Source organism: Pseudoliparis swirei, chromosome 9 (genome assembly GCF_029220125.1).
Source record: "Pseudoliparis swirei isolate HS2019 ecotype Mariana Trench chromosome 9, NWPU_hadal_v1, whole genome shotgun sequence".
Classification (NCBI taxonomy): Eukaryota; Metazoa; Chordata; class Actinopteri; order Perciformes; family Liparidae; genus Pseudoliparis; species Pseudoliparis swirei.
In genome coordinates this window covers 22,603,461-22,629,555 of record NC_079396.1, presented here as the reverse complement: position 1 = coordinate 22,629,555, position 26,095 = coordinate 22,603,461, and the positions used below count along the sequence as shown (strand labels likewise).

At 41.4% G+C, this 26,095-nt stretch overlaps 2 protein-coding genes across 3 annotated transcripts; one reads left to right on the top strand and one right to left on the bottom strand.

Moving 5' to 3' along the window:
- Positions 1-1,322: 1,322 nt before the first annotated feature.
- Positions 1,323-4,050, top strand: spryd4 (SPRY domain containing 4). Its single transcript, XM_056422296.1, has 2 exons — positions 1,323-1,444; positions 2,790-4,050. The coding sequence occupies exons 1-2, from the start codon at positions 1,324-1,326 to the stop codon at positions 3,329-3,331; spliced, it is 663 nt and encodes a 220-aa protein (XP_056278271.1). The 5' UTR covers position 1,323; the 3' UTR covers positions 3,332-4,050.
- LOC130199078 (glutaminase liver isoform, mitochondrial-like) lies at positions 4,048-21,447 on the bottom strand. 2 transcript variants are annotated; one of them, XM_056422294.1, is made up of 18 exons: positions 21,124-21,447; positions 19,579-19,666; positions 17,176-17,297; positions 14,230-14,359; positions 14,078-14,157; positions 13,807-13,970; positions 12,772-12,830; positions 11,353-11,385; positions 11,199-11,257; positions 11,053-11,119; positions 10,886-10,936; positions 10,488-10,664; positions 8,876-9,007; positions 8,683-8,775; positions 7,244-7,305; positions 6,368-6,444; positions 6,210-6,273; positions 4,048-5,106 (listed from the first exon to the last, which is right to left on the bottom strand). In XM_056422294.1, the coding sequence occupies exons 1-18, from the start codon at positions 21,333-21,335 to the stop codon at positions 4,950-4,952; spliced, it is 1,827 nt and encodes a 608-aa protein (XP_056278269.1). In that variant the 5' UTR covers positions 21,336-21,447; the 3' UTR covers positions 4,048-4,949. The 2 variants fall into 2 exon arrangements, with proteins under 2 accessions (XP_056278269.1, XP_056278270.1); XM_056422295.1 differs by lacking the exons at positions 12,772-12,830; positions 13,807-13,970; positions 14,078-14,157; ... (2 more) ...; positions 19,579-19,666; positions 21,124-21,447 and adding an exon at positions 11,859-12,756.
- Between the last annotated feature and the right edge of the window lie 4,648 nt (positions 21,448-26,095).

Sequence of the window (26,095 nt, the reverse complement as noted above, 5' to 3'; positions counted from 1 at the left end):
AACTTGCTAAAATTGAAGATTTTCATTGATATAAATTTCCGTTAAATCACTCTAGTGATCGTGCTTATGGCCCACTCATGAAATCATTATCACATTTTTATTTTATAGTTGCAGTATTGTAAACTGGGTGCATGTGGTGACTTCCTCTGAAAGAAATGCTGTCATACAGTTTTGCCCCCACACACACAAACAATAGAACTATGCACACAATTCTTAAAAGTTAAAACTAGCACGATATTAAAGAATTTCTGACTTTCCAAGTTGAAATAAATCCAACTTCAGGCTCAGTCGGGAATTTAAATTTCAACTCCCTAGTTCAAATAAATTAGTTTGCTAATTCCACCAAGCTGTAATGCTAAACTGGTTCCAGTGAACGGGATGAACAATGGGCTGGTGGGCTTTCCAGGAATGTCACCACTGACACCCAGTTTGTAATACTGGGAATATTGCAGAACTTTCATCAGCTGGCCACAGCCTCAATCACCATTGTGTTACCTCCTTCGGTGACGGTGACTTAAAAGTCGTTTATTTTAATGAATATACTTTTAAGTTTGTCCTCGCTCTTTACTGACGACTATTATCGTTCAAGTCATTGTCGGCAGAAATGACACCTGGCCCCAGCTTCTTAATTGTCTGGCTCCACTGGTCCATGTCGATGTGTCCTTGGGCAAGACACTCAAACTGCTCCCCCAGGCTGTTCCTGCGGTGTGTGAATATGTGTGTGAATGTTAGATAGTCCTGATGGACAGGTGACACCTTGCATGGCAGCTCCTCCATTCAGTGGGAGAATGATGACATGTCGTGTTAAAGCGCTTTGAGTGGTCAGAAGACTAGAACGCCCTCGACAAGTACAGTCCATTTACCATTTACCTTTCGTTAAACCTCTCATTTTCACATTTTTATTTCCGTTTTATTTAAATTCTTAAATGTGATATGTCCTGCTATTTTATTTTATTGTATTTTATATTTGTAAACATGATTGCTGCTGCTTTACGTAATTTCCCCCTGGGGATGAATAAAGTACATATCTTATCTTATCTTAATATTATTACTGAGTAAACCAAAAACTCCTTGTATCAAATTAAAGATGTCTTGTGGTTCATTTTATTTGCATTTTTCCAGAATTAAAATAAAGTGAATGTCAGTTTGGGTTTAAGAGTTATGTTTATACTGCAAATCTTGAGACTTTCTTGCTGGATGTCTCATAAGTGTGGCAGGTGTTCCTCTCCAGGCCTGCAGGGGGCAGTAGAGCGCGCCGCCGCTTCATTTACGGACCCAGAGAAGACGAAAACATGTGAGCAGCGAGCAACAACAACAAAAAACATGGCGACACCCGTAAGAGCAGCTCGTCTGTGCCGACTGGCAGGACGGACGGTCACCTCCGTGTCAGTCACACGCAGTCTGCCCGCGACGAGATGCTACATGGCCGCCTCGACGGGGAACAGTGAGTGAATGTTTTGTCAAAAGTTAAATAGGAAAACGGTAGTTCGCTTCTCGAGCCGCGGCACAGAGGTCAGTGCTGCAGCCGCTGACAGTGAAGGATGGATGTCGGTTATTGTTCTGTCGGTTATTGTTCTGGACTTTTTGTCCCGTTACCAGCGGTTCTTCTTGCCACCGCGAACAAACCCGTTAAATGGGTTGTAACGAAGTTCGTTCATCGTAAAACAAATAGGAAAACGGAAGTTGAGGAAGTCGTAAGAAAGCTTGTCTTTTTTTTTTTTTTTACAGATTTATACTTTATCTTCGCTAACTTTAACAAGACTTGGAGTGATGTAGATTATTTAACAGTGGCGGGGTTTTTTTTAATTGAAAAAGACTACTTTTCACTTGTGCAAAACCAGGAAATGTCACAATTGTGCTCGTTTCCTACTCACTCTAACGATAATCCGATGAGGCAACTACCGATGTTCTCCCTAATTTGCTGGTATGCGTCCTAAATCCTCATCTGTCCTTCACTTCTCGGTAATATTACGTAAACTAGCCTTTGAAGTCCACGTTTACCGCGTTGTCCATGAACTCAAAGTTCAACTTTATTTGTTTGGAGGATAAACTAACGATAAATATTTGTATTATTATAAATTCATGTTTACCTGAAACTTTGTTTATAACATATCTCGTGGCAGGTGGGTTGATATCTGAAAAATCTAACTTTAATCTCAAATTTCACCCATGACGTCAAAAGACTTTAGCCAATCAAAATTCCCACACTCCGGCACTTTATATCGCCCATGGACACTGAACCTAAAACTATTATCAGACACTGTCCTTTTACTTGTCGAATAATAACACTTGCAACCGAGGATTTGAGCGAATAGTCTAAAATGATTGTGTTATCGAATTTAAATGATAATCAGCATTGTGCAAAATAACTGTCAAATCACACAAAATGCTTTGTTGGAAAGTTCTTGTTGCTTTTTTTTATCGCCAATTTCTCCTTCTCCCTCTCTAGTAAGTGAAGTAATAAGTCACACTGTTGTTTTACAAGTCAAAGAGGTGTATTAAACTCTTGGTTTACATAATTTTGCACATAACCTTAACATCGACAGTTTGATTCCAACTGGTCACCTTTGTCTCTCCCTCCCCTGTTTCCTGTCTCTATCTTCACTACAGTAAGGCAAGAAATACCCCAAATATTCACATAATTCTTATAGACACAGATAATTGCAAGCATAGCCATATTTAGAGTAATTTGCAAATGGCAAGATCAATGAGACTTTCATTAAATCCATTAAATATCAAACTGAAAGTCATCGCGAACAATTTTTCCCCCTTCCTTTTATCCCCCGTAGATCTTCAGTTCAGACTCGATGAGCTGACGGCTCACAGCAGTCTGGATCTCTTCAAGAAAAACACTGCCGTCATCTACCGCATGCTGGGTCTGGACCCCAGCCACGTGCAAAAGAACCCGGAGCGCTTCCAAGACTGGGCCGTCGTGTTTGGCGACGAGAAGATCAGCAGCGGCCGTCACTACTGGGAGGTGACGGTCAAAAAGTCCCGAGAGTTTCGTCTGGGTGTGGCCGAGGCGCTGATGTCCAGAGAGGACTGCGTGGGCACCAACGGCTCCTCCTGGGTATTCGGCTACGCTCAGCGCAAGTGGTTTGCCATGACCGGCAACAAGATGGTTCCCGTGGCGCAGGTGGGCAAGCCGGACCGCATCGGCATCCGGCTCGACTACGAAGCGGGCGTTCTGGAGCTGATGGACATCGAGAAACACGCAATCGTTCACACCATCAGGGCCCAGTTCAAGACTCCCCTCTGCCCCGCGTTTGGACTTTGGGACGGGGAGCTGCTCACGCACTCTGGTCTGGAAGAGCCGGGAGGCCTAAAGTGAAGCGGGCTGAGCTGGGATGGTGATGGTGGAGGTGGTGGGATTGAGCATGGCACATGTTTATCACAACACTGCAGGAAAGAAAGCAAAGTCCATGTGGGACTCATTTGAAGCTTATGCAGGGTTCGCACGGTCATGGAAAACCTGGAAAAGTCATGGAATTTTAAATGGTCATTTACAGGCCTGGAAAAGTCCTGGAAAAAACGTAATTCATAAGAGTGTTGGAAAAGTCATGGAAATGTGTTATATTCACATGTTCATTTATGCGGAGTTTAAAATATTTAATATGTTTTTTTAAAGAAAGACGCTCAAAATATAAGCCGGCGTCTGCTCTCAATACGCAACATGTTCTAAATTGTTCATGTTTATACCGATATTTCAGTTTGGTCATGGACATTTGGTTTAAAGTCCTGGAAATCCACTGGTCAAAATGTGTAAGAACCCTGTTATTATGTTGGTATATTTTTTACAGTCCAGTTGGTTCATAATGACTTAACAATGTAACTTCATACTTTCTATGTCATCCACATCACAAAACCTGTATATCTGTGTGTGTGTATTACCTCTCAAACTAACTGAGATGAAAAAGATGTGTGGTTATTTTTGAGAGGAACCGTAACTGTCAATATATTTTTTAAGTTGTGTTTTGTTATTACACAGTTGCAAAGCTTTTTCATGCTCATGCTGTATATTGTTTGATAAAATAACTTCACTGAAACGGCTTTTACTTTCTCTTTATTTACACCAGGATGATACATATTTACAGTGACAGACTAAAGTACTGTTTAGGAATCATTTCACCGCCTTTCACCGAGTTAAATGAAATAAAACACAATTCATAAAATGCAATCATTCGAGATGGAAGAATAATCAATATTTGTAATCGCATAACTAACTTCTCAGTACTGCATACTAACACTCAAAAGCTTTAATTAAAGTATCACTTTAAGCACATCTGTGTGTCTGGTTTGCAACATTGCTTTGAATATATTTTATTATATATTTTGTGTTAGAATAACCCCGACAGGCAGATGAAAAAGAAAACCACGACCTCATCGAAACGAGGTATCTGCAGTGGATAATCTGGCCTGTGAGCCTTTATGAAATGGTGTGAACTACAATGAAACCGTCACCAGTGCAACCAAATCACCTCATGTTGAGTTAGAATAATTATTGAACAGTGTTGGGAATATTTATACAGGCGGCATGAAGTCCCCTGATTAAAAATAATAATTAAGAAAATCACATTTCAATATTTTAACAATAAGTAGGCTTAATAATTAGATATTTACAACAGTGGCATTTTATATCAAACTGAGCACACAAAAACAATCCAATCATGGCTTCAATTTATATTATCAGCTTGCCTGATTATGTAGTGCTTTGTTGATACTTTACGCTGTTGAATAATTTCTCCCGTCTGCAGGAATACATCAAAGAAGGACTTAATCCTGCACTGAGTAGCTTTTACAACAGTCTAAATATATTATATGACATCTATTGCCACATAAAAAATAAACTCAATCATTCATCAGGTCTCTCAATCGTCCCGTGTCCTTTTAGGCCTCTCGTGATGAAATAAAACTCTTTTCCATTACGAACCCTCCGGATCCCTCGTGGTTCAGACGATGCTCTTCAGCGTGTCCAGCGGGGCCTTCTGCTCCTCCGTGGCCCCCGGTGCGTTGCTGTCGGCGTACTCACGCTGGTAGTCTTGCAGGACTGCAATAATAACATCATGGCCAAACTGCATGGCATCATCGAGAGGCGTGTTCCCCCATCTGATAGAAAACACACAATGTCATATGTCACATGGAGACGTTGTTGGGACTTGTGTGTTTTACTTATGCATGAATTGACATCTCTCCATCGCACGTTACGAACTCTGCTTCCTGCCCGGAGTCTTTGTGACTTCACGTCTCAAAGACTCCGGCACATCAGACACGTGGCTGCCCCCCCCCCCCCTCCTGATCCGATGTGAGGTCAAGGGTCAGGGACGTGGTATGTGTACAGATTGTAAAGCCCTCTGAGGCAAATTCGGAATTACCTTCGCATTGAAAATGCGGAAGGTAATGTTTTGATCGCCGTGTATTTGTATGCGTGCGTCAGTGCGTGCGTGCGTGTTATTCGCATAAGTCAAAAAGTATTAGACCGAATCGCATGAAATTTGGTGGGATGATTGGTTATTATCCGGGGACCATTGGATTTGATTTTGGGATCGATCGGGTCAAAGGTCAAGGTCATGGTCATGAAAAAGGTCAAAATCTTCTTGAATCGCATGACATTTGGTGGGATGATTGGTTATTATCCGGGGACCATTTGATTAGATTTTGGGATCGATCGGGTCAAAGGTCAAGGTCATGAAAAGGTCAAGATCTTCTTTTTACCATAGCACGGTCAATTTCTATCCAATTAACAACTAATGCCAAAATGTTCATTTTACCGAGTGCCCGTTCTAGTTTGTAATATTGTGCTATAAAAAATAAACTGAATTTAATTTAATTTAGTGTTGCTGTGTCTCGCTTTCAGTGTCTCTGGTTCCTGGTTGGTTGGAGCGTGAGGCCATCAAGCAAATAGGAGGCCTACAGCCTATAAGACCCCCCCCCCCCCCCATCCTGGGGGAGGGTGGGCATCCTTTCCCCTGACACACCCTGCGCTGGATGTTTGGTTTCAACATTAGTCAAACTGGCAGCATTCTTGATGAAAATGTTCATGTTGGTTACATTTGGTAAATTACCATCTCCTTTTTTATATGGAAGTCTTTGTTTAGTTAATCCTTTGCGTGATCTTCAATCCTTTGCTGTTGTTTTAGAGCCAGATCATAACACTGGACGTATTTATCTAACATTTTTCATCAGATAACAAGTTGACGTAAGATCCCTACCTGTCTTTCATGCTGGGATTCACTTTACATACATCAGTTAGGAAGACGACGGCTTCTGCATGACCTGAAAGCCAAAAGGAGAGTTTATTTATTCCTGTTTGGATATCACAGCAGTGATTGTTGAACGTGGAATAAATGAACGAATAATGAAATGTCACCTTCTGCAGCAGCAACGTGGAGCGCTGTGCGAGAGTCATAGTCTCTCTGCTCCATGTTCACAGCTGAAAGGGCAAACCTGCAGGAAGAACCAAGGACACATACACAGGGTTCTTACACATTTTGACCAATGGATTTCCAGGACTTTTCCAGGACTTTAAACCAAATGTCCATGACCAAACTGAAATCTCGGGATAAACATGAACATTTTTTTAAATTGTGCATATTGAGAGCGGACGCTGGCTTATATTTTGAGCGTCTTTCTTTAAAAAATGTATTAATTATTTCAAACTCGGCGTAAATGAACATGTGATTATAACAATTTCCATGACTTTTCCAAAACTTTTATGATTTAAGTTTTTTTCATGACTTTTCCAGGCCTGGAAATGACCATTTTAAAATTCCATGACTTTTCCAGGTTTTCCATGACCGTACGAACCCTGCATACAAAGGTTGACAAACTCGTCAGAAACCAGTCAAGAACTCGTGAATATGAAAGCAGGCGTGTTTTAAAAAGCAGAGAATGGAGAAAGAAGAGTCCAACGTGTCCCCACTCTCACGTCTGGATGGAAAATATGAAGCTACTGACAGGAGATGGTTAGCTTAGCATAAAGACTGGAAGCTGGGGGAAACAGCTAGCATGGCTCTGTCAGAGTTAAAAAAAACGGCCTCCTAACACCTAAATATATAAATAATTAACGTGTAATATCTCGTTTGATTAATAAACGTCCTTCGTACAGATTACACAAACAAATATCACAGATGTAGATCGTTGCTCCAGCTTCATATTTAACACACAGATGATGTTATCGTACATGTTATAGTCTGTTCCTCTGGTGTCTGAGCTTTTCGATGAGAAAATAAATGATTTGACTTACCTCCTCAGAGCGGAGAGGTCCCCGCTGTGCGCCGCAAACATCAGGTTTACCACTGACTTGTTCTAATGGATCAAAAGGCAAACATTACTACGTGAGCGTTGACTGATTCTTAAACTTTAAATATAAAAATGATACTGTACAGAGCTAAAGCAAAGTCACTGCCAGAGTGGACAAAGATTGTTTTCAATACATAAGTGTAAATATGATTTGAGAGATGTTTGTAAGTTTACTGTACAAAAGGCTAAAAAGGGGATTAAAAGAAGATCTATTTCTATTGTAGGGGTCGAATTATGGAATAATGTTGAAATGGATATAAGAATGGTGAACTCATTTTTGGTTTTCAAAGGAATTATTTATAAAATAATTCTTGAGAGTTATAAGTTTGATTGAAATGTATTTATATGGAAGATGTATGTGGATGTATTTATATACACTACCGTTCAAAGGTTTGTGTCTTCCATGAAAACTCACACTTTTATTTATCAAATGAATTGAACATTTCATAGAAAATATGGTCAAGACATTGACAAGGTTAGAAATAATGATTCATATTTGAAGTATTAATTTTGTTCTACAAACTTCAAGCTCAAAGGAAGGCCAGTTGTATAGCTTATATCACCAGCATAACTGTTTTCAGCTGTGCTAACATAATTGCACAAGGGTTTTCTAATCAGATATTAGTCTTCTAAGGCGATTAGCAAACGCAATGTACCATTAGAACACTGGAGTGATAGTTGATGGAAATGGGCCTCTATACACCTATGCAGATATTTCATTAGAAACCAGACGTTTCCACCTAGAATAGTCATTTACCACATTAACAATGTAGAGAGTGTATTTTTGATTAATGTTATCTTGATTGAAAAAACAGTGCTTTTCTTTGAAAAATAAAGACATTTCTAAGTGACCCCAAACTTTTGAACGGTAGTGTATATATATATATATATATATATCTTTTTATTTATTTTCTTTGTTATTTGTCTTTATTTTATATAAATTTTCTGATTTATTTCATATTAATTAAGGATAGGAATATTTAAGCATTTTTTGCTTCTACCTATACCGTTTCAGTCTTTCTGAAACACATTTCGCACATGTAGGAACAGATGGTGCGAAGGTCAATCAGCTGATTGTGGTAATGCAACACTTATGGACACCTACAGCCATCAAACTTCTACGTGGAGGAAACGCCTCCGATCTTTCTCCCAATGTTCACGTATTGCAATAAATATTTAACGATGAAAAGCATTGGCGGTACTGCAAACCCTGAACAAGACTCGGGTTTAAATACGTTACCAGCGGAGTCTTGTGATTGGTTAGCTCCTGCGCTAAATGTTCCCGAGAGTTTCAGGTGACAGACTTCATGCGTGAAGTATTTATGTTTTATTACTCGTCAGAATGACGGTTGTCAGCCTCCACACTCGTCACGCCGAACTTACGGGTTCTTCGTCCGATCTTCTCCGGGGGTCGTGTTTCTTCGTGAAGTGTCTCAGGTTGTCGTAATTGTGGAAGTTGAAATGAGACAGCAGCTCCTGAGGGAATCGAACGTTGATTTGAAGGGGAACGTTTGAGGCACGCGGACACATTATGAGAGGAGGACACATCAAAGAAACTGTGATGGCGACTGCGCACCTGACAGAAGTGAATGCCACGAACACTGTTTCCCATCCGGTCTAAAGGTGGAGACCAACACATCATACCCATGACGTTGGGGACAACCAGCAGGACAGCACCCGAAATGCCGGATTTAGCGGGCAAGCCCACCTGAACGAGAGAAGCAAACTAAAGGTCTCAACCTGGACTCGATGCTTCATGCCGTGCCACCGCGTGATTTTTACCTTCGCATTGAAAATGCGGAAGGTTATGTTTTGATCGCCGTGTATTTATTTATTTATTTGTATGCGTGTTATTCGCGTAACAAAAAAAGTTGTAAACCGAATCACATGAAATTTGGTGGGATGATTGGTTATTATCCGGGGACCATTTGATTAGACTTTGGGATCGATCGGGTCAAAGGTCAAGGTCATGAAAAGGTCAACATCTTCTTTTTACCATAGCACGGTCAATTTTTATCCAATTGGCATGCAACTAATGCCAAAATGTTCAGAATTCAATGCCCAATCTTGTGATATGCGAAGGTATGCGCTCTACCGAGTGCCCATTCTAGTTGAAATTTCCCCACTGTGGGACGAATAAAGGAATATCATATCATATCACTTGGAGGAGCACTTCCAGGTGAAAAAGGTCAAATCGGGTCAGCTCTGTCAGCGCGAGACCGTAACTGCTCCTTACTGCCCTCAATCGGTCCTTGTTGAACTTTCGCTCTGTCAGTTGTTGACTATTTCTTCTGTCGTCAGGTCTCTGTCTCTCTCGGACTTTGCTTGTCGACCAGTCACTCCCCCTGCATGCATGTCTTTTGTTGTTGTTTGTCTGTGTCTGACTGATTACCTTTGCATTGAAAATGCGGACGGTAATGTTTTGATCGCTGTGTATTTATTTATTTATTTATTTGTGTGTTATTCGCATAAGTAAAAAAGTATTAAACCGAATCCCATGAAATTTGGTGGGATGATTGGTTATTATCCGGGGACCATTTGATTAGATTTTGGGATCGATCGGGTCAAAGGTCAAGGTCATGTCACATCTTCTTGAATCGCGCACAATTTGGTGGATGATTGGTTATTATCAGGGGACATTGATTAGATTTTTGGATCGATCGGGGTCAAGGTCAAGGTCATGAAAAGGTCAACATCTTCTTTTTACCATAGCGCGGTCAATTTATATCCAATTGGCATGCAAATAATGCCAAAATGTTCATAATTCAATGCCCAATCTTGTGATATGCGAAGGTATGCGCTCTACCGAGTGCCCATTCTAGTTCATATATTTCATTTTCTTCTGTGTCTCTGACATGGATGTTTTTATTCTGTCCCTTATCTTATTGTCTTTGTCTGTTTTGAATTTGTGAGTCTTCTTGTCGCATGTCTTGTTCGTACTTGACAATGTCTAAGAGTATATTCACTATTCTCACTATTAATGGTGTGTGCACCAATTGGAAAGGGTCAATATTAGACAAACATTGTATTTGTAATCTTATGTTTTTTAGCTTTTTTTATGACATCTGCCTCTCGGGACGACAGCTGAAAAATAGGCTCTTGGCTAACTCTGGCACATTTACAGAAATGTTTGTTTTAAAGTGCGCTGTCCCTTATCAAATAAACCCCCCAAAAAACAATGGACTCACGTGGAAGGCAAACTGTCCAGAGAAGTCGTACATGCCGCAGGAATGCATGAGGCTCAGGGTGTTGCGCACGGCTTCAGAGCTCAGCACACACTCGCCTGTGATTGGACAAATACCCCCGTTGGCCAGCGTGGCAGCCATGACACTTCCTGACTCACAGTTCACCTCGATGGAGCACAACTGGAAAAAAAAACATTTGAAAGAATAGAATGACTTCTGGGGAAATGCACTCATTTGCTTCATTGCCAAGATTTTAGATTTGAAAAGCGTAAAATAAATGACACCACAGCTAACAACTGGCTGGCTAAGCTTAGCATAAAGACTGGAAACAGCCTGAAAACCTTTCTGTGACAGTTTCATCCGCACTACGATACTACGACGTCAAAGACAAAGAGACTGACCTGAAAGTAGAAGTCGAGGGCTGCCGTCATATCTGCATTGTCAGGAAAGCACTGCGAGAATAAAAATCAAGCGTTAATTCGGACATTCATTTTGTTCTGAAACCTGAGCACTGGACAAGCACTTGAGGAGATTGTAAATAAACATAAAACTTTGTAAAATAACTCGCTTTTTTCTCTTTGAGGTAATAACCAATTGCATAATTCCTATCACCGGTCTCCCTCTCCGACTGGAAACTGCAAGAAGACGAAAGGAATTTAGAAAGTTGCATTTCACGTGACATTGAGGTTGCGTTCCTTGAAGCACGGGACTCACGTTGCGTTGCTAAAGCCCACGTATTCTGCACCAGAAAGCCTTTTCAAGTACTCCATCACCTGCAATGACATCACATTTATAAATGGTTGAGTGGGACGACCAAACAAATACGTGGAGACGGGAAGAAGTTTGAAAAGGAAAAGTATTTACTCACATAGTCGAACCTCTCCGCCTTATTGAAATCTGGCTGTCAACAGAGAGGGAACAACACAGTAAAGTATAATAACCACGTTGTTAAGTTGAAGAATGGGGACCCATGTCGCATTCATATTTAATGACTACCTATAAATGTTAATGATTATATCAAATATTCCTGTGAGTTGAGAGGGCGACCTCAGGCTCAACCTTATGCCCAATACAGGAGTGGATTTCTTTCTTTCTGGTGCTCTGACAACTATTCCTTTTCAACAAAACATCAACATTTGTGTCATGTACATTTTTGTAGGTTCAGCTGCTCCCACTGGGGTATAAATATTGCATAAAGTCAATAACAGCTTTTATCAACTTTATATTTTCTCTTTCCTTTGCGCAAATGATCAACATTTTAAGTAAGTGTGTAACCTCCTCAGTATGTATACATAGAAATGATTGCATATATGTGTTCTCCCTACACACACACGTGTGTATGTGTATGTGTGTGTGTGAGGGAGGTTAACACACCTTCTGTTCTGGAGGCTGCAATTGGCCAGAAGCACACACGCCCCTGCCGTCAGGCCCACAGAGTCCCTTCCTGAACCCGACCCACAAATGATAAAAAAGTCCAGAGTATCTCTTCAGTCAGCTAGGAGACGGCAGGAAAACTCCACAGAGGGAAAATAAACAACCATATATGGCTGAACTCCACTGGCAATGAGGCCAAAGTTCACAAATAAGTCGGTCTGGTCCGTCAGATGATGATGACCATAGTCCAGTCCCGATTGGCACCAAGTCACCGGCCAATAGAATGATTAGATAGAGAGCGGTGATCACTGAGAGCTTAATCTTCTAACAAACTCCTCTGTGGCATGTCACTGAACGTGAAGTCAGTGCAATGATCGCGTCGGCCTTCAAAAAAACCGAATGAAAGCGTGATGCAATTTTCCGAAGCAGAAAGCCTGACACGTTTCACAGCACGAAGGCGATAATCTATTTTTCCCCCAGTGAAGTCACACAGTGTGCAAATACTGACAGTGTCACATTTCACAATAAGTGACCTTGTGTTGCCTGAAAGCATCATAGACTGAACTCTTATATTGGTGGAACACAGAAACATGTCGATCCTGGTTTTTTGTCATTACTTTTTCGGGCCGACATGATTGTCCTTTTTAACTGTGTTTACGCCCACCGAGGGACCGCAGTCCAACGCTGTGCTGCGCAGTAATAATTGAAGGGGAATAACTGGGTTTGAAAACGGAGAGCCGTGGGGATGAACGTACCCTGTCTGAGAATCCACTCTTTGTTTTTCACCCCTGACCTCCTCAGAAATGACGTATGACTATGTTGTTGTTTTGTGTCTATATTCTAACAGGAAAACCTCCACATCGACCATCGATCACATCAATGCATTCGTTGCCGAGAAGCCTTCTTGTCTCACCTTAATTAAAGAACTGATGACGATAGCTCCGGCATTCACCATCGGGTTGTGTGGTTTGTCTGCAACGAGAGCACGTTATCACTCTTTTGCCCCGAACCACAAGAGCAATAAACCGCTGCCGTTACGGGCGATGTTTCAACGGAGGAACGTAAAAACATCAGCTAATAAACCGAACAAATGAAATACAATTCATCTGCTTCAGAGGCGAACACGTAATAACAAATAGCTATAAAAGGTGAGATAATAACAAAAAATGTTACACAATTGGGATGAAAGTTCAACTAGACAACTTTTTGTGAAATGAGAGCTTGTTATTTGCTCTTCTCACATTATGTTCACTACCGTTCAAAAGTTTGGGGTCACTTAGAAATGTCTTTATTTTTCAAAGAAAAGCACTGTTTTTTTAATAAAGATAACATTAATCAAATATATATATATATACATTGTTAATGTGTTAAATTAATATTCAAGGTGGAAGTGTCTGGTTTCTAATGAAATATCTCCATAGGTGTATAGAGGCCCATTTCCATCAACTATCACTCCAGTGTTCTAATGGTAGATTGTGTTTGCTAATCGCGTTAGAAGACTAATATCTGATTAGAAAACCCTTGTGCAATTATGTTAGCACAGCTGAAAACAGTTATGCTGGTGATATAAGCTATACAACTGGCCTTCCTTTGAGCTTGAAGTTTGAAGAACAAAATTAATACTTCAAATATTAATCATTATTTCTAACCTTGTCAACGTCTTGACTATATTTTCTATTCAATATTCAATTCATTTGATAAATAAAAGTGAGTTTTCGTGGAAGACACGAAATTGTCTGGATGACCCCAAACTTTTGAACGGTAGTGTATGTAGAAATTACAAATCAAGGGTTGCCAAGAGTTCTCAATGACAACATGGCGAGGAAAACGTGTGTTGTATGTATATAACTTGTATCTTTTTACAAAACTAGGATTAATCATAGCACTCAGTGCTTGAGTGTCGAGAGGATAAGTGGTAAGTGGGGTCTCCGTGACGCCAAGCACTCACCTTCGTCATTTAGTGACAGTTTGTTGAACTTGAACCCACTGGGCTCTTTGCCCACAAAGTGGTGCACGTGCTCGCTGCCGAACTCGTGCACGGCGATGGCGTACTCCAGAGGCTTCACGCACGACTGCAGACAGAAGGGAACCTTGGTGTCACCCACAGAGTGTCTGTGTTACACGAGGATGTAATGGAGGAGCATGGCAATGGAGGAGTGTGAGTGAGCGGGGATACACACAGAATGAAAACATTCATTCAAGTGAAGACGATCCCGTACCTCTGTCCATCGATCGTGCACAGAGATACTCCCCAGAGGTCAGGGCTGAACTTAGCCAGCTGAGGAATGTAGTTCGCTACCTGCATGAAGACACGCGTTACTGGAAGGAACGAGCACGCGGCCAATCGGTGCGGCGTTAGTTCATTACTTACTTGCCCCGCCTCCTGCTGTTGCGCATTGTCATACATCCTGTCGATCTGCTGAGTCATCTCGTCAAAGTTCGGAACGATGAACTTTTTTCTGAAGGCCTTCGTCAGCAGCATGATGTTGTTGCCGAGACACCTACAACGGGACACATTATCAAGCGTCTTTGGGTACTCAGAAAAGCGCTATAGAAATCTGAATTATTATTATTATGAACGGACGTCACACTCGGCCCTCGTGGTGAATAACCACTGAAAAAATGGTGACAGTGTGTTTTGTTGATTAGTAAATTAAAGATAAATGTGATTTCACCTCCGAGGTATCGGTGTAGAGGCAGAAATCTGTGAGACAAATATCTAAGACCGCTGCAAGTAAAAACTAAATCTAGAAAGCACTAGAGGTGAGTAGGAAAATATTTTTTTATGTGTAATTTGAACACTTTCATAGTAGTAAGTTAAGCTCTCGGACAAAGACGGCCACAGGCTAGTGTGGCTTATGTAACTGCTGTACCTAAGACAACAGTTGTGTTAACTAGTTCCCACTGAAATAAAGTTAGGTGGCTTTTTTTTTTCTCTTCACATGACAGCATTTTATATAATAAGAAAGAACACCATGCTTTATTGGATTCAAAAAGGTTGAGCTTCAAGGCCTCAATCACTGAGACTGGTTCCGCCTGAGAAATGCTAAATATGCAACTGGACCTCGAATCCATTTTTATTTAATTGAATTGCTCAACTCCTCTTTCATCTTTTCCTTTTTTCTCCAATCGCACTGAATTCAAAATGACCTGCTTCAGACTGATAAATAACCGATTAAAAGATAAAACAAACACACCTGCTTCTGTCAGCAGATGGTAATTGTTATTATCAGTGGCGGTGCGTCCATAGGGGGCACTAGGGCGCCGCCCCTCTTAAAATTTTGAGATGAAAAAAAAGAAGAAAAAAAAAAATACATCCTGTCAAAAAACATTGTATGCCAAATCATTTAAATAGTCAATATACCGTGTTGACGCGCTAAATGTGTGTGGGAGACCGTCAGCCTGTCAACAACCACTTAAGTTAATGTGAAAAAATATAATATATCGCCACTCATCCTCACAGAGAGAAGCCCCTCCCCATTTTCGGGGCACCGGCCAAACGTGTGTGTGCGGCAGCGAGTAAACATTTCAGTCGTTTCGGCAAGGACGGCTTCTCATTGGCGGATGAAACGTGAATCTTGGGGCACAAAAATGTGCGCTCATTGGCCAATGACATCGTTTTATTATTTCACGTGACGACTATTCGGCAGATCAGAGACCATATCGTTCCCTCAGCCAGAGAGCTCCACGGAGCTACAGAGCAGGTTGCTAACGGAGCTGGTCAGCTGGAGCTCAGTGAGTAATGCGCTGTTTAGTTTCTCCTGTCTGTTGTTCCAAAGTCCTGGGACTGAAACTCTCTGGACTACAACGGGGGGAGGGATCTAAAGAGCTGCAGACAAGTGTAAAGCACGAATCTTGCCGCAGTTATCTAGCAAAGAGCATGAAGCTAACTCGCTAACAGCATGAAGCTAACCCTGTTTGCAGAGCAGAGCAGCAGAAGGAGACCGAACTGGCATCGAAAACACAACGAAGAAGTTCTGATAAACAGACACATTCCCTCCAGAATAATGGAAACAGGCTGGTTACAGACATGATTGACTTTAACCAGAGAGTTATTGAGAAGTTTGCCAACTTTAAAGAGAGGAGGCTACTTTTCTTTACACGTAGTGGGTCTACTCTGGCAAACACCCAATGTAACATGTGATCTCTTTCTGACTCTATTCTGCTCTGAACCTCTTTCATGTGAGGGTGAAACTCTTTTATTTTGCAAACCTCTGAAACCCAACCCAATGTTCCTTAAAGCTGCTCTGAACCTCTCATGCCCAAAGTTACAGTGTGTTGATAGTTGTTATTGGACAGTGTTGAGCACGCTGTGTTCTTTAAATAAAGCTTTGTTTTTTACAATATTCTACTCAAAACCTCTTTTCTTCTCATTGTTGAGTGCTATTTAAACTGCGCCCCCCCCCCCAAAAAAAATTCACCAGCCACCACTGGTTATTATAGATTTTCATGGCTGTGATTTGTCAGCCACGCTGTAAGCTCTCAAGGAAACGTATGCGCATTCTGTCACAGCTGGCCTGAACTAAAATATCTGGCCTGCAGCTCTCGCTGATCCAAGGCGATGCGAGCATGTGAGGTTTCGAGACACCAGAAGAAGAGAGCGGAGAGTGCTTGCATTATTTATAGCCTATGGGTCATTGAAAAAAAAAAAAGAGAAATATAAAAGAAAGCACTCTTTATTTCTAGAAGCATAGTGAGCTCTTACGTGTTCAAGGATAACCTCACAAATCGCAGAAAAGAAGCAAAGACAGACGGACACGGCCAATTTGGTTTTGACGAAGACTCCCAGACGACGTAGCCCGGTGCTCCTCCAGGCCGGAAGACGAGACCGACTGAATTACTGAACTACACTTCCCATTTGCATGGAGCTGACAGGTCTTTTGAGTCTACTACTGTAATTGAAACAGTCTGGAGGTCAACTTTCATCAAGAGTCCCAGAGTCTCCTCTGTCTTTCCGCACCCTGGTTTGGCTGCCACGTGTGCATGCGATTTTGGTGAGTAGCAGCTGTTCGCCATTAAAACACATGTCTCTGTCAATCTCTTGGACTCAAATAGCGCTGGCCACAGACTACTCCTCCTGTTACTCCTTTATACTTGACCCCCCAAAAAAAGTATGAAAAACCCTACACCTCACTGTGCACGTTGTCATCCCACGCATTTATTGTGCAATAAGAAACCTATTAGAAACAACACAAGAGCGTTTATTCAAACGCGGGTGTTCTGTCCACTGCTCACATGCAGGTAAAGGTTGAATACGCCCCCTTTGAATAACTCTGTACGTTACGACGTCTCCACAAATAAACACTTCTTTTCTCACCTTCTGAAGAGCGCCTTGTCCATCATGACTGGCCCGACGGAGTCACGTGAGGACTGTCGCATCTGACGAACACAGTCGCGTAGCCGAGGGTCGGACGTCAACAGACCTGTTTTTCTCAAAGCCTGCAGAAGAGGTGGAGAGTAAAAGAAAGAAGGGACTTGTAGATGACAGACTTTATCAAACACTGTGGGTCATGCACACAGCAGCGTGGATGTCATGTCAGTCAGCAGGATATCACGTCGTAGTTCGGGGACTTCACGGGCTCAGGGGCTTATTACAAAAGCCTTCCTTTTGTAATAAAGAGGAAATACAGGCGTACACCAGATCGCTGGATTCCTTCTCGTAAGCCACGCGTCAAGCTGACAGCCACTGTACGAACCACGTGCATCTATTTCGGGAACACCATGAGCACCAAACTGACAACCAGAGAGGCTCCCGAGTGAACTCATTCTATGACCCAACCGACTCACCAGCGCATGGCTGCAAGCTCGCTGTTGCTTTTGACGAATGTCCATAAGCGATGCTGAACGTTCGAGCAGGGAAAAAAAAGATGGGGCTGCCTTCTTGTTGTTTTATGTCCACTTATTTTGGAGATTTATCCTTCAACTGAATGCTTTCGGTTTAGGTTTGTGAGCTGTTTGCGTAACTACATGTGTTTTAGATACCAAACAATTACACAATTAATCAAGATTAATCAAGACAATAATGAAGCATCACTTAGATTTTCAATGATAGTGTTTGAGTGTGTTTCAGGCTGCTATACAGTATATTAATAACAATATATACACTACCGTTCAAAAGTTTGGGATCACCCAGACAATTTCGTGTCTTCCATGAAAAATCACACTTTTATTTATCAAATGAATAGAAAATATAGTCAAGACATTGACAAGGTTAGAAATAATGATTACTATTTGAAGTATTAATTTTGTTCTTCAAACTTCAAGCTCAAAGGAAGGCCAGCTTATATCACCATCATAACTGTTTTCAGCTGTGCTAACATAATTGCACAAGGGTTTTCCAATCAGACATTAGTCTTCTAAGGCGATTAGCAAACACAATGTACCATTAGAACACTGGAGTGATAGTTGATGGAAATGGGCCTCTATACACCTATGGAGATATTTCATTAGAAACCAGACGTTTCCACCTAGAATAGTCATTTACCACATTAACAATGTAGAGAGTGTATTTCTGATTCATTTAATGTTATCTTTATTGAAAAAAAGTGCTTTTCTTTGAAAAATAAAGTCATTTCTAACTGACCCCAAACTTTTGAATGGTAGTGTATATTATAAAAACATACCATTTAAATGGTTTCGGAGGAGATATTAAGCTTCCTTCTTTCCTGTATTTGCCATACAATTCACTGCCAGGTATTTGTATTTTAACCAGACATGATTGGAAAACATATACAGTATATATATATGTGTGTGTGTAAATGATGTAACAAAAACAATTAATTCAATTTCCAATGCAAATTGGCTTATTTACAAAACAACAGACAATGGAATAAATAAACCCTAAGTCTGGTTTTACGAACAATTATTTATTTTTACATTATTTTAAGTGTCTTGTAAGTCATTTGTTCGGATGAATGTTTGTTGCAGTTATCGACACGCATTAATACAGATACTTTAACCATGCATGTCCTAATCCCGTCACCTCTTCAAACACATCCAGTCATCCGTGGCGCCGCATCAAATGTGTGTTGACACACCTCTCTTGTCCGAAATGCATGTCCCCGTTTAAAAATGACTGAGTTGCCATAGACACCTAGGTCACCAGATGTCCGTGTCTGCTTTTTTTTTAATGTGTCGGAAAGGTCGCACCACATGAAGCTAAATGAGGCTTTGTTGACGTGTAACTTATCGGAGAGCACAAAAACACCAACGAATCTATGTTCTGTTCATCTTCTGAGATGTGTACGATAAAATACTTTGAAAATATGAACTATGGCACCAGTTCAAAGAAGCTTGACATCTTCTCAGTAGTGTTTGTGTGATTGCATGTGTGTGTGTGTGCCTGCAGGCCCATGTATAGGTATATATGTGACTTGAAATCTACATTAGTCCTTAGGTTCTGTTGTTTAACCTAAAGGTGTTGTCGTCGTTGTTCTCTTACGGTGATTACCTCAGTGTCACTCCTACTATATTTAGTCCCATTACAAAAGAAAGTTCCTAAACACCATTTAAACTTGACCCTGCATTCAGCTGGAGACACCTTAAGTTCAAGTTCTGGGCTCCTATATCACTCCCCAAGGTTTCTTTAACCACAGTCATAGGTGCTTTTCTGAAATGCAATACTGCTGTAGGGCAGAAGGAGTGTGTTTGTGCATATGGGCGAGTATTTCATGGAAAGTCATGGCGTGACTGAGGAAATGTGAGTGTGCTGTTGACTCACAGAAATGAACTGGGACAAGGGGATCATCTCTTTTCCTTCAGTGATGGTGTAGAAAAGTAGGTCCTCCATACTGGACATCAATCTACTTCTGCCAAGAGATAGGAAAAAACACAATATGCATGTTGTTATCTTTGAATTTGGACTGGCTCCAATGTATCAATTCAAAACAATAGGCAGTACAACAAAGTTTATGTCAATAACATAACCACGAATGGAAATACTGGCAAACATCCAGCTATTCACCTAGTTATTGACATAAAGTGTGTGTTTAAGGGAGGAGGTGGCCCCTATGCCATGGCTGTGTGTATATTAAATACTACCAGAGAAAAAAGGTTATTTTGCAGTGTACGGTTTGTGTTCTCTGACCTCTTTACTGTTGAGGTCTTGCATAACTTAAAACATAGGTTACAATAGTGCACTTTGAAACATTATTCACCTATATGTTTATGTTAATAACAACAAGACCTGACAAATAAATTAAAAATACAATAGAAAAGTAAAATGTAGAATGAGACACCCACTTAGCCGAGGTTAGTTGCTTTCTTGCCAAGAGTAAACAGCACCTCTCTGTGAGTTAAAGCAGCTGATGTTACGTAATGTTAGCTTAGCATAAAAACAAGAAAAAGAAGAAATTAGCCTTCATATTCTCAACAATTAAAAATAAATAAAACCAAATATCAGCACATAAAGTACCACAAATTAACACATTATATATTGTTAGAATAACCTTTAGAAAAACTGAAGTGTAAAAGTTAGTTTTACCGGACTATTCTAGGCTTTTATCGGACTATTTTATGGCTGGGCACGGAGTTACCGTTAGCTAGAAGTCTAGTCATTAGCCTGAGGTTGCCCTTAAAACCACTTGTTTTCAGGCTTTACTTGCATTGGATATTATACAATATTTATATAAAATCCTGATTAGTGAGCTTTAGATGTGCCTGTCACGCATGAAACTGCGAAATGAAAATAGAATCGAGTTTTCATATTGACTTTTACCGTTTGTTGTACTAACCATGCTAACCGACGCCAAAAGGAAGAGCGGCCTAGCGGAGGGATCTTGAACGCCGTGATTGACCAATCAGAATCGCCGTGTTAGTGAATGAGCTTCATGTTTAAGATTTCTTCATATTTCACAAGAAAGTGAACATTAAGAGTAATTCTCCCAAAGTATTGTTGCACTTCAGAATAACATGCTCGAGGATAAAAACACTTTATTTAAAGCTTTTCCTGCACACTATATGATTGATGATGTATCATTAGGTATCTAATTATCTTGAGGGTTATTTAATTGATAACGATTTAGGATAGGAATATATACGCAATATGCTTCTGCCAATACATGTTCAGTCATATTATATGCAATATTGTATAACGGCTTCACTCATTATTGCATGATGACTGAATATAACACTACGACTACTATACGACTACCATATAAAGTAGTAATAATCATATTGCACACAGCTCAATCAGGAATATCTTGTCGGAATATGTGGGCTAATTAATGTTGATTTATTCGTTTACAGACAGCCGGCTGTGACCTACTTGGGGTAAACTTGGTCCACATCAGGCTCCTTCTGGTGGTGGAAGGCTCTGTGGGCGTGGGGTGATGCTGCGGCCCAGCAAGGGAGAAGCACAGGTTGCTGCGTCCTGGATAAAACAATGTTGTCAGCTCCAGCTCTGGCAGAGACCCCTGCATTTTTAAAGAGCTGCAAGATTCCAGGGTTAGTTGTCCTCAGACTTTTCAGGCAGTGCATTGTGGTGACAAACGAAGGGCTTAATCTTTAATAATTTATGATTTTTTTCCCCCACTAGTAGCCGTTCGAGAGATATCTGTGACCGACTGTCCTCGGTGCTCGCAGCCTTAATGACAGCTGCTGTGGAAAGTAGCCGGACAAGTACAGGCTGCTCCTCGGGGGGCGGGCCTGTGACACAGGCAGCGCGTTGGTCCACACGGTGGGGTCAATAACCAGCTACTCACACTGGCGGTCCACTTTCTCCTGCAGCTGCTCAGTAATAAGAGAGCTGAAAACAAAAACAATTTATATATATGTATATATACATATATATAAATAAATATATATATATATATTTATATATATGTAGGTATATATACATATATATATATGTAGGTATATATACATATATATATTTATATATATGTATGTATATATATATATACATATATATATAGATATACATATAGATATATCTATATATATGTAGACATATATATATATAGATGGATAGATAGATATGAAATGTGTTTGAAGCAGCAGCAAGCATGCTTACAATATATTCAAGATTCAAAGTTGTATTTGCCATTCGTCAGATTTTCCATCTAGACCAACAGTCCAAACCTGTTGGAGGTCTAGTGCAGGGCTCTCTGAGTCAACAGTTTAGAAATATCACCATAATAAGAAATACAGATTACACAATATAAAGAAAACAGGAGGTGATACTATGTACAAGAACAAGAACGGTGCTAGTATGTAGAGTTTGGGATACAGGTTTAAATTACAGATCGTAATAATACGCCACATATTGCACATGATAAGTGTAGTGAGTTAGTTTGGGGTTATTACACATGTTTCAATAGTTTTTGTTTTGACTGTGGCAGAGAAAAACCTGATGAAAAAACTTGTTTTGAGAGATGATGCTGAACGCTCCGCTGTGTCTCAGGTTGCATGTGCAGTGTTTGTGTCTGAGCAGAGAGTGAGCTGGTGGAGCGAGTCTCCGACGGCGCTGCTCATACACATAGTCCATGGAAGGAAGTTGTGTCCCTGAGATCCTCTCTGCAGTCCTTAAGACTCTTTGCAGAGCCTTCCTCTCTGTGGTGTTACCATACAGACAGCGATGCCTGCGGTCAGGATGCTCTCTACCAGTCCTCTGGAGGCCTGGTGAGAGGGCGACGCTTCAGACCTCATGCTGGGCTTGTTTCACTGTGCCTGTGGTGGTAAGAGTCCAGCTCAGGTCAGATGTGACCTGCAGTCCCTTGAATCTGTCGCTGCCGGCCTCTCCACCTCAAGCTCTTTGATATGAGAGGCTGTAGAGGGGAGGGACTCTTCCTGAAGTCCAGTGTTATTTATGTGGTCTTGTCTGTGTTGAAGATGAGGTCGTTCTCCTCTCCGTAGACAATAATGTTGTTTACCAGTACATACTATACAATAAAATAAAATAGCAGGGCATATTACGTTTAATAATTTTAAAATTAATAAAATGAAAGTATATACAGTGTCTATAAGTGAGTATGAAGTATATAAAGTGAAAGCGGTGCGAGGCTTATTGATGTTGTTCAATTACACAAACAAACTTTGCATCTGTTATTTGTCATTTAATCTAAACATTTAATGAACATGTGTTGTTGTCTAGCCTATAGTCACTCAAGTATATTACATTACATGTCATTTAGCAGATGCTTTTATCCAAAGCGACTTACAATGAGTGCATTTCAACCTAGAGTACAAACTAAATATAGGCAATAAGGTCTAGTGCAGGCAATATATAGGCAATAAGTCAGATTTAGGCTTCCAATGGTTTACACTAGAATCATTTCTACTGCTGTTAAATAGTGACACCCGATGGTGAGTCTCCGACACTGACACACTGCAACCTCACCGTGGTCCTCTAGGTGGCGCACTGACTCCAGGCCCTTACGCTCATGTAGCGTCTGTCCAGTGACTCTCTGCTGTGGTGTTGCGTCACAGCCGTGTGTCTGAGGCTCTTCCTCTCCATCGGTTTGTTTTGGCAGCGTTCCTGGTGCTTCAAACACAATCTACTGTATCATGTGTGACCTCTTGACATCGAGCCCCGGCTTCCTGTCTTTGATGTCGTCCACTGTTACATTGCATTTAGCTGACACTTTTATCCAAAGAGACTTACAATCATGTTACATTCATAAACTGTAGACACAGCTACAGGGAGCAACTCAGGGTTAAGTGACTAGGGCGGGGATTGAACCACCAACCACTGATTAAAAGAAGGACCTGCTAACCACTGACCCACAGTCGCCCTGTGCGAACAATTCCTCAGTAAGACAGTGGCTGACTGAGACGGAGTATTTTACCACATACTACTCAATTGGAAATATGTGTAAGACTCTGTTATGTGTCTCCTCTGTCTCCTGTCTCCTTGATTGTTTCATTGGCTGCCCCAGCCGTCAGCCACTCCTGTCTCCTTGATTGTTTAATTCCCACCACCTGCCCTCAGCCACTCCTGTCTCCTTGATTGTTTAATTCCCTTCACCTGCCCTCAGCCACTCCTGTCTCCTTGATTGTTTAATTCCCTTCACCTGCCCTCAGCCACTCCTGTCTCCTTGATTGTTTAATTCCCTTCACCTGCCCTCAGCTACTCCTGTCTCCTTGATTGTTTAATTCCCTTCACCTGCCCTCAGCTACTCCTGTCTCCTTGATTGTTTAATTCCCTTCACCTGCCCTCAGCCACTCATGTCTCCTTGATTGTTTAATTCCCTTCACCTGCCCTCAGCCAGTCCTGTCTCCTTGATTGTTTAATTCCCTTCACCTGCCCTCAGCCACTCCTGTCTCCTTGATTGTTTCTTTCCCTTCACCTGCCCTCAGCCACTCATGTCTCCTTGATTGTTTAATTCCCTTCACCTGCCCTCAGCCAGTCCTGTCTCCTTGATTGTTTAATTCCCTTCACCTGCCCTCAATCTCTCCTTGATGTTGTTTAATTCACCTGCCCCTCAGCCTCCCTGTCTCCTTGATTGTTTAATTCCCTTCACCTGCCCTCAGCCACTCCTGTCTCCTTGATTGTTTAATTCCCTTCACCTGCCCTCAGCCACTCATGTCTCCTTGATTGTTTCATTCCCTTCACCTGCCCTCAGCCACTCCTATCTCCTTGATTGTTTCATTCCCTTCACCTGCCCTCAGCTAGTCCTGTCTCCTTGATTGTTTAATTCCCTTCACCTGCCCTCAGCCACTCCTGTCTCCTTGATTGTGTCATTCCCTTCACCTGCCCTCAGCTACTCCTGTCTCCTTGATTGTTTAATTCCCTTCACCTGCCCTCAGCCACTCCTGTCTCCTTGATTATTTCATTCCCTTCACCTGCCCTCAGCTACTCCTGTCTCCTTGATTGTTTCATTCCCTGCACCTGCCCTCAGCCACTCCCCTCGTTACTGTCTCATGTCATACACCTGTTTCCCCCCCTATATATTGTACCAGTCTTTCCTATGTCTCTTGCTGGATTGTTGTCTTTAATTCTGTCTTCCCTTGGCCTTGTGTTGCTCTCTAGCATGATTAGTGTGCATTCCTGACCCTGCCTGTCTGCCCCTTTTTGGACCTTATTGTTTTTTGGAACCTTTTCCTTCAGTAAACAGTGTTTTTTTTGTTATCCACACCGAGTCCTGTCCTGTTTCTCTGCACATGAGCTCCTGCCCCTCGCTACCCGAGGTGCGACCCGTGATGATATGAATCTTTTAATATGTATCTTCTTTCTTTTTCAAACTATTTGTTCCTCTTTTCAAGATGAAAGCAACTTGAATCAATCAGGAGAGCGAAGAACCAGGTGATATCCCGCCACGCCCATGAATTCACAGCACACACACATGCTAAACATTCACATTCTACCTCGTCACATTTTTGCAGACTAAGCAGTATTATTTTCTAATCGGACTATTGAAGGTGACACGGTATTATCTCCATTACCAAATGAACAAAGGCCTTCGCCAGGTTCTGGAGGTCTCCTCTGCACTTCTAGGTGTGCGATCTCTCCAAAAGAGGTGCACGCTAACCCGCGGCCTCTCTCGGCGCTGCACCTCCGCCGGTTGTAGCTTCTCTGTTTTCAGACGAAAAATGTTTTCCATTCCTGGGCCAATGAATGCCACCTTTGTCCCTTCATCGTCCATCTTGTGAGAGAGAGCCCCCCTCGCTGCACTCACCAAGCCTGCACAAACTTAACCTCCCCCCCACCCCCCTCCACCTCCACCTCACACAGAAAAAGAAACATACCGGGTCTGGTGCTTTGATTCAGGCTCAGTAATCTGGAGGTCTGGGCGAAGAGCTGGTTTAGAGACCACTTTGGACGGACATTTTTATGGAAAAGGTGTAGTGACTGCTGAAATAAGTTTGGAACAGCATTTTGATTCATCTGGGTTTCAAATATCTACTTTGGGATCATAAAACAAATAACTACCTCTGGCATCCAGGAACTTAAAAAGAGACGGCCAAAGATGGAGACCGTCAATCGTTAGGTTATTTTAAATAGTTTATGATAGAAAATGTGTGGTAATAAACATCCAAATAGATATGTGTTAGTTCTAAAGCAAGTTAAAGCACTTATTTACATTACACCAATTACTTTGCTGTTTTCATAGAATTTATGCTTATTTTTCCAAATCACCCAAAAGCCCCTCTGGGCCTCCAAAAGCGACTCAGACTACGAGACACCTCTCATGTTGGACTGAATGTTTTACTACCGCAGAGACAAAGTGCATAAAACACCTTCATTTAATCACATTTCCTGTTTCAGTGAAGCATAAAACCCGCTTGCAAGTTCTGTG

Bases quoted from the DNA above. Each gene is read 5' to 3' on its own strand.
- spryd4 (XM_056422296.1), top strand. From the start codon at position 1,324: ATGGCGACACCCGTAAGAGCAGCTCGTCTGTGCCGACTGGCAGGACGG. The intron at 1,445-2,789 runs GTGAGTGAATGT...TATCCCCCGTAG, and splicing joins GGCCGCCTCGACGGGGAACA to ATCTTCAGTTCAGACTCGAT.
- LOC130199078 (XM_056422294.1), bottom strand. From the start codon at position 21,335: ATGCACTGCCTGAAAAGTCTGAGGACAACTAACCCTGGAATCTTGCAG. The intron at 11,386-12,771 runs GTGAGACAAGAA...CTCTGTTGACAG, and splicing joins TCATCAGTTCTTTAATTAAG to CCAGATTTCAATAAGGCGGA. The intron at 10,665-10,885 runs GTCAGTCTCTTT...TTTTTTTTCCAG, and splicing joins CCCTCGACTTCTACTTTCAG to TTGTGCTCCATCGAGGTGAA.